This window comes from Sinocyclocheilus anshuiensis, unplaced genomic scaffold, assembly GCF_001515605.1.
Source record: "Sinocyclocheilus anshuiensis isolate Anshui unplaced genomic scaffold, SAMN03320099.WGS_v1.1 scaffold6, whole genome shotgun sequence".
Taxonomy (NCBI): domain Eukaryota; kingdom Metazoa; phylum Chordata; class Actinopteri; order Cypriniformes; family Cyprinidae; genus Sinocyclocheilus; species Sinocyclocheilus anshuiensis.
Genome location: NW_015547668.1, coordinates 677301 through 686195, shown reverse-complemented (window position 1 = coordinate 686195; position 8895 = coordinate 677301). Strand labels below are relative to the sequence as shown.

General features: G+C 39.2%; 1 protein-coding gene across 1 annotated transcript; it reads right to left on the bottom strand.

Annotated features, from left to right (window-relative positions):
- Positions 1-4020: 4020 nt before the first annotated feature.
- On the bottom strand, positions 4021-6045 carry LOC107702669 (proline-rich protein 18-like). Its single transcript, XM_016505052.1, has one exon. It carries the CDS (start codon positions 5927-5929, stop codon positions 5165-5167), a length of 765 nt encoding a protein of 254 aa, XP_016360538.1. The 5' UTR covers positions 5930-6045; the 3' UTR covers positions 4021-5164.
- Positions 6046-8895: the final 2850 nt, after the last annotated feature.

Sequence of the window (8895 nt, the reverse complement as noted above, 5' to 3'; positions counted from 1 at the left end):
TGGCCAATCAGAGCACACCTCGCTTTTTCAGAACGATGAGCTTTGTAAAAATCGACGCGTTTCAGAAAGGCGGGGCATAGAGGAGAAACAATAATGTACATTATATGGAAAATAATGTGTTTTTTGAACCTTTAACCGCATAAACACATTGCATTACACCAAATACACAATATAATGTTATTTTTAGCAACGTCATATGACCCCATTAAAGAATTTGCCACTGACGAGTCAAATGCAAGTTATGAGCAGTGTAGAGTAGCGCTTGTTCTCCAGACATGGTTTTATGTTTACGCGGCGCGATACGCAACGCAGCGCGTAAAAAGACAGTACAAGTCATTATAATCAGTAATTATGTCCCCACTGGATGCAACAAATGCCTCGTTTGTAATGGGTTTTATTGTTTTTGTCTTGTCGCGCCGGGACACAGGGCATCACAGTATGGAAAGGGGCGTAACATTTCTGTAACACGCTTGAGGCATTCAACCAATCACAACGCACTGGATAGCTGGCCAATCAGAGCACACCTCGCTTTTCAGACCGATGAGCTTTGTAAAAATCGACGCATTTCAGAAAGGCGGGGCATAGAGGAGCAACAATAATGTACATTATGTGGAAAATAATGTGTTTTTTTAACCTTAAACCGCATAAACACATTGCATTACACCAAATACACAACATAATGTTATTTTTAGCAACGTCATATGACCCCTTTAAAACAATTTTTGCAATCAAGCAGCATAACAGACTGTTTTGTAGAGCTAAAATAACTGGAAGCGGATGACACTGGAAGCCTCGCACATTTAAGCAATTATTTCTATGTTAGAGCTGTCAAGATGGCTTTCGAAGACCAGGTTGCTATATGCAGTGGAAGGTGCTGAAGCCACAACCTCAAATCGAAAAGAGCATGGCATCAAATTTCACTACACTCTTAAAAATAAAGGTGCTTCACGATGCCATAGAAGAACCTTTTTGTCTAAATGGTTCCATAAAGAACCTTTAACATCTGAAGAACCTTTCTGTTTGACAAAAGGTTCTTTGTGGCGAAAGAAGGTTCTTCAGATTATAAAAAGGTAAGAAAGAGATGGTTCTTTAAAGAACCTTTGACTGAATGGTTCTTTGTGGAACCAAAAATGGTTCTTCTATGGCATCGCTTGAAGAACCTTTTGAAGCACCTTTATTTTTAAGCGTGTAGGTTCACAAAACAATATTTATTTTAACAATCTCTAAAGCACTTACCACTTTGATTTATTTGGCAATAAATAGCATTCTGACCAATTTATAATTCTTTATCATTACGTCTCATGTACAACTTTTGTAATGCTATTTTAAAACAATTGTTTTCAAGGAGACAAGGATGGATATTTTTGGATATCCATCTTTTCATATTTCTTTCTGGAACTGTACACACTGAATGTTCTTGGCTCATTATGAACCAACTCATATACGTCATAGTTTGTGTCTGTTTTTTTTTTTTTTACTTTTATATTGACATTTTGGTCTGTTAGTTTCCTGTTTTAGTTTCATGGTCAAATTTGAAGATTATTTATGGATTAGTTCTTTCATTGTCTCCAGGTGTTATATATATATAGTGAGTCCCATTGTACTTTTTAGGTCTTGGTTGTGTTCCCTGGCATTTAGTTGGTGTTCTCAGCTCCAGTTCTTGTTTGTTTAGTATGTTTGCTGTGTTTCTTGTATTTCCAGTGTCTTGTTTTGCTTTATCTTTATTACAACGTTTTGTCTGCATTTGGAGTCCCCGCTTGTACCTGAGTACACTCTCGTACCATTAAAACCGCCACACTGTCAGACACTGAGAAATACGATGGATAGGGTCAAACATGAGCCCAGTTACACTTCTATCTAGTTTCCCCTTTCCCCATAATAACAACTTGTAAGCTCCCCCTGAGCAAGTAAATTGGGACAGAATATAGAAAAAAGTTCTGAAGTATGTACCAGAGTGTGGTAATGAAAAGGACTTGTGAAGCCGACCTGGGGACTGTGTTACTAGTTGTAACCAGGGTGACCAATACTAAAGTTCTTCGTTTGTACTTGGCCTTTTCTACTATTTTCCAATGGATGAGGATGAGGACACAAAAGAATAGGATTTTTTAAGGTTCAGAGATGTTGTAAGATGATTGCAGTCACTTTGAAGCCATGCAATATACCCCATAGATGGAACTGACATAAATACAGAAATGTGTGGCTTGATTGTGTGTCTAAGGAACAATACATGAACTCAAAGTGCACAACAGTTATGCAACATTTTTTTTTTTAAGATTTAGTGTTTTTCCCCAATATATTCAATTTCTTCATCAGATTTGTTTTTTTCAATCTCTACACACTTTCATTTTTTAATGTATGTCACACAAAACAAAATGTAAAGAAAGCTGCCTTAATTAATTGCTTTTTGTTATGGACATTGGTAGCATTCCAAGAACTTACCTAACTTGTAGAGTATCTTAAAAAGAAATGTCCATATATGCTATTAAGTATTTTAGTATTTTATTAAGTGTTATAACTGTTGGTGTCTAGATGACACACACTGATGACAAAATAATAGTCTTATTGTATATGGAAAAGGAAGAAAATTATTTTCCTTTCCGTTAATTTGTGAAACTTCGCCTTAGAAGTGTTTTATTCTGTTAATTATAATGCATGCTCATTGCGTTAGTCACACATACCTTTTCTGGAGAGTCCAGGATAGGTGGCAGTGAACTGACATGATAAATATCATCAGTTTTCATTGTCATAATCAGGCCAGTGAAGCTATGAAGATGTAAAAAAGGTAGTTGACAAACTACACGGAAATGAACTTTTTGCTTGTTTGTCTGACATTTGAGTTGAAAAAACAAAAACAAACATATAGATCTCTCAAAGAAATACATATTTGATTTGTTTTAGCTTTGATTAAGTTTTCACCATAATCACCTTTTTGCAGTCGACTTAAATATGGTAGGATAAAAAACAAAGTAATTTTGGATAGAGCCAACAACCTAATTTCATCATTTTGAAGGTCTTTTGTTATTACACATGGAAATACACTTATTCCCATACACAAATCAAATAATAAATCCAGTAAAAAATAGACTTACCAGTTATTGAAGCTTTCGATATTAGGTACTAAACCAGTGTTTAGTGACGTCTAAGCGTCTTTGAATTAGAAGAAGCACCCCACAAGCAAACAGCTTTTCTAACAGCTAACTACACACAGTAGTGTGTTCATTGCTGTAGGCTATGTGCATTTGTTAAGACCGATGAATTAGCAATTTTCTGAAAGACTTTAAGTATTTTTGTCGTTGTTAAACTCATCTCCACAGTTACAGCTACTCCACAGAAAGAGCTCAAAGCGAAGTGTGATGAGTTTCAGGCCTGATCTGTGTTTAAGGGGTCGTTGCCATGGCGCGAGCTTCACACCCTCAGTCCTTTTGATAGCTTATAGCCCATTCATTTCACTTTGTTCATTGTAGGCGCGTTGTGCTCAAGTTTTTCCTACTTACATTAATATTTGTAAGAAATCTCCCCATTTAAGGTGTGTAAAGACTAGCGGCAGATAAAGGAAGGATGCGCGATCTGCCGTTCACATCAAATGTTTGCTAGCTTTTTATCTGTTTCCGTTTTATTTTCATATTCATCATGTGTTTTGAAGATGTAAACAATTTACACCTAGAATTGTAGAATGTTAGAATTTCTAGAATTGGAACGTTAATAAAAATCAATGTAACACTTGGGCCTAGAGAAGAATATAAGGCAGGGGTGTCCAAACTCGGTCCTGGAGGGCCACTGTCCTACAGAGTTTAGCTCCAACTTGCCTCAACACACCTGGCTGCCAGTTTCTAGCATGCCTAAGACCTTGATTAGCTGGTGCAGGTGTGTTTAATTGGGGCTGGAGCTAAACTCTGCAGGACAGTGGCCCTCCAGGACCGAGTTTGGACACCCCTGGCCTAGGCTATATAGCCATTTTAAAGCTACTGGTTGTTCACAGATGATCTTTCAATAATAATAATAATAATAATAAAAACATGTCTTTTCGATTTTATTATCAGAACCCTTAAAAATGACTTGGAACAACACACAGCATATAAACACACCTCCACATTGCAGAATAAATACTGTACATGGCTGGTTCGTCGATCAAACAGTCACCGAGTCCATATTACACACAAACTTTTAACAAGTCTCAGATATTAAGTGTCTATTCTAAGGCTTTCAGACAGTGTCCCCTTGATGGCTATTGTTTTCTGGCACAAAGGAAGGATCATGGCCTCTGGATGCCTTTCACCGGTCGACATTCGCATCCTCGTCTCCGTTAATTCTCCGTATTACTTCCACAGATTGAAACAAACATCTGTCATTCAGCCCAGCAAAGTGAAAACAATAGCAATGTGCAAAACCACTACTGCTTCTCAGTCAATGCGTAAAGGTAACCTGCAAACATTCTGAGTGATCAGCAATACCTCTCAATGCAGAAAAAACATTCCAGTCAGTCCATTAAGACAGCTGTGTGTGTGTACGCAAAGGACGCGTTCTTGCGTTCAGCCCGACATGTTTATTAATTGTTGCTTTATGTGCGCTGCGTCATATGGACGTTTTTGGCCAGTGCATCGCGAATTGCGCCATCAGGTTTAAATGGCGCCTCAAGGTGAAAACAATCAGTTTTTTAGAACACCTCTGCGTTCTGTTCCAATGTACAGAACTTACAATGTTCCAACTGTTGGTCAATGTAAACATTGCGACGCAATTGAGTTTTTTTTCAGCGTCTTGTATCAAGAGTTTAAGTCGCACAGTCAAGTTAAAAACAGTCCGCTGTTGCGCTTTTCAGGTGTCTGCGAACACAAGAACGCGTCCTGTGTGCCAGAGCCACATATGCATACAGGACGCGTTCTTTCTTGACGTTTGCGCTGTTTTTACCTAATTGTTGCTCTATCTACACATGCACCAAGCGCACTTGTCCAGGTGAAAATAGTTCAACTTTTACAAAGGCGTCTCAATATTCTATATTACATTGCGCTCCGTCCAACGCAAGAACGCGTTCTGTGTGAACGACCCTTTAAACAACATCATTTCTAAAAGCAAATTAGGTGACTTTTGTGTTTGACACATAACTCATGAACTGAAGTCTTCACAGTGGACCTTTCGTTGTGGAATGAAGTAGGCCTAGTTCAGGTTATCAGCTTTTAAGATGAGGCAGAGCTGACAGTTTATCCTCTTTCCCAAAAGCAGCAGCACTTTCCACACCTTTGAGCCACTCTTTACATTTCCGCATGACGGTCTCGTCCACGTCTCCATCCTCCTCCTCGTACTCCACATCATCATATTTGTACTGGTCGTTGAGGAGGGAGATCTTCACAATGGTGCTAATGTCATTGGAACCGTCTAGTTTGGCAACAGGTCCGGAGCTCTTATTACTGGAGCTGCCCTGAGCTCTCTTGGATGGGAAAACCCGCCGGTGTCGCAAGTCCGCGGAAGGGCAGCACTTCTGTTGCTTGGCCATCAACTGCTTTTCCAGATTGCGCTTTTGGATGACCAGGATGGCTTCGGGGGTCAGGCTGAGGGAGAAGTGGATCTCTTGCTCGCCGCCTTCTTTTGCTAGAGAGTTCCTGGAGGCGTATTTATGGCTGGACTCTCCAGAACTGGACCGCGGGACGCTTTCGCATGAGGTAGCCAAGGGTTTGGGGACGCTCAACCACGAATGTTTGCTGTCCGTCTCGGGATCTGGAGGGACTCTGGTCGGCTTGCTTCGTCCCAGCTGCTTTAGATTGGCCGATGGCCACGATGTGGATAATTTATCTTTCTCCGATTCCTTGTCGTCTCCTGTCCTTTGACTGAACGTGGGTTGAGGAGGCGCGACATTGTCCCTGCTCTTCTTTTTCCTGAACAGCTCCTTTCTAGGCGATGATATCCGTGAGTGCAGGTTTATCGGTGGAAAAGGCATTTTGAACGCTAGCAGTGCGCGAAATAATGAAGAAATCTGTGCGTGAATGATGGGAGAAATACGTCCATTCGGATCTTTGGGTATTAGACGCAGTAGTCCATCGCGCTCCGCATTTCACTGCTAGACTGACAAGGGGCGGGGCATCTGCGAGCTTTATGTGGTGTCGAGCAGAAGGGGCGTGGTCACAGCATAAAGATAAAAACAACAAAGCCATGCTCACACAAGTGCCTCTATGAATGTACCCTATAAAGGAAGCTCAGTGCATTTCACACGATGCAAAATAATACAGCCATGTTCTCACTGTTCTAGCTGCGTAACCACTTGTGTAGTTCATGAACCATGAATGTCATTAATTTTTTTTAAACTGTAGCTATATCTATAGCTTTATTTAAACCAAACACAATATTTGCTTAAAATATTGTGCTTCTAAATAAATGTCTGTCTGTTTAATATTGCTTTTCTATAAATGTAATGGCATCCATATCATATTATTTTCTTCTTCAAAAAAATACAAATAAATAAAACAATAAGAAACGGGGCCAATCCGTTAACATTACAGTTATTTTAACATGATTTTAGTCAAATAAATAAATAAAAATCACTATCACTTACCAACCTTTTCATTATTTTAATTCTGGCTTGAATAAAATAGATTTAAAGCTTAAGCTAATACACACATTTTAACAAAAAATACAAAATAAATACATAAATAATAGGTATATTTTTACATTTTAAGCTCCGCATTTTTGCTCTCCATTTATTTCTATTATTCATGTCTAACTATAACCTTGGTTTTTGCTCTTTTTTTAAAGAAAATAAAGTTTATAAAGACATTTTTTGTGGTAGTCATATTGAATACTGAATGTGAAATATTTCATTTGCACTCAAGTGTCCGAATAGTTTTGGGATACTGATTATCTGCACATTACCATTATTCTTTAAAGAATTAGAACAGGATAACAGATTTGAAATAGCGATGTATTGGAATGCAGCTATAACGCAGATGCAATCGACGGCCCTTTTTTTTTTTTTTTTTGCTGATTGTCAATATTTTCTCCTTGGTGACCTTGGCATAGCACAGAGGAGGCTAAAGACAAGCAACCTCCATCGTTATTGATCCGTCGGCCCTCCTTTCCAGCAATTTGTAATTTCACAATGACAGCTGTTCTGTCACCCAGCCACTGTTAAGTGTTCCAGCCCCAGCCAAATGAGGGGAAAAATCAATAGGCTTATCCTTACTATCAAGCAGCACACAAAGAGAGAGAGCTTCATTCTCACAAACAACGTCCAACGATTGCCGTCAGAATGAAATCAGAGATTACAGTCAAAACTCTTTCATCTTAATCAAAATGAACCAAGATGAAAACTGATGGTTTGCAACCTGATGTGAAATGGCCTACATATTCTCACTTTGTGTTTTTTGGAGTGTGAAATCTAAAGCATCTTCTCAGCCATAGGCTGGAGGGTCTATCGGCAGTTATACCCACGATCTCACCACGTAATTACTGACACGTGATCAGCATTGTGCATAGAAGTGTGCTGTGGAGGAGGGATGCTCAAGAAAACAGAGCACTCCCACAGTTGTCATGGAAACCGCATCTGTGGAACCACAGTCTCCTTGCTTAGCAGAGACAATCGCGGCCTTTTTTTTTTTTTTTTTTTTGCTGATTGTCAATATTTTCTCCTTGGTGACCTTGGCATAGCACAGAGGAGGCTAAAGACAAGCAACCTCCATCGTTATTGATCCGTCGCCCCTCCTTTCCAGCAATTTGTAATTTCACAATGACAGCTGTTCTGTCACCCAGCCACTGTTAAGTGTTCCAGCCCCAGCCAAATGAGGGGAAAAATCAATAGGCTTATCCTTACTATCAAGCAGCACACAAAGAGAGAGAGCTTCATTCTCACAAACAACGTCCAACGATTGCCGTCAGAATGAAATCAGAGATTACAGTCAAAACTCTTTCATCTTAATCAAAATGAACCAAGATGAAAACTGATGGTTTGCAACCTGATGTGAAATGGCCTACATATTCTCACTTTGTGTTTTTTGGAGTGTGAAATCTAAAGCATCTTCTCAGCCATAGGCTGGAGGGTCTATCGGCAGTTATACCCACGATCTCACCACGTAATTACTGACACGTGATCAGCATTGTGCATAGAAGTGTGCTGTGGAGGAGGGATGCTCAAGAAAACAGAGCACTCCCACAGTTGTCATGGAAACCGCATCTGTGGAACCACAGTCTCCTTGCTTAGGCAGTCTAAAAACAGACCAGCCGCTCCAGGTTATCAGGTCATGTGAAGAACACGTGAGGCTCAGAGGTAAGGAACAAACCTGTACAATGGTCTAGGTTCATTCAACAGAAACATACTGTAGATGAAGCACAAAAAGAAAGCGCAGGTTATACAGATGGAATATCATCAGCTGATCTCCAGAGACTCGGTGTGTGATGAGACAGCTGTCTGAGTTGCCCTGGGCTCCAACAACCAACATTATTATTCTGAACACATCAGTCAGAAGATTATCACATTTGACACGTTAACTCTCGGTTAAGCACTCAAATAACATCACAAAGCAATGAAAGAACAAATTTTGAGTATTGCATTTATTCATTTGTTGTGTGGGCTCATACGAAAAGGCTTTTCTCTCATTGTTTGTTAATATATTTGGTAGAAATGCATTTTTCTCTGTACAAAAGTGAAGAGTAGTAATTGAGTTCATTCATAAACATCACATGTAATAACAAGGCACTTTTTTTTTACTGGCAGTATATCATCTATTAAGCATTTATTCGCCACACACAAAATAAAAATTACAAAAAAGCCTTAGAAAGATAAAAAAAAGTAAGGCTCGTAATAAATGCAAATATTACATATTCACCCTTAAAGGTGCAATAGGTGATTGTCTTCAGAAACATTTTTTGTTATGCTGGTTGAAAGTCTCTTCACATCCCGATAGCAATCATTAA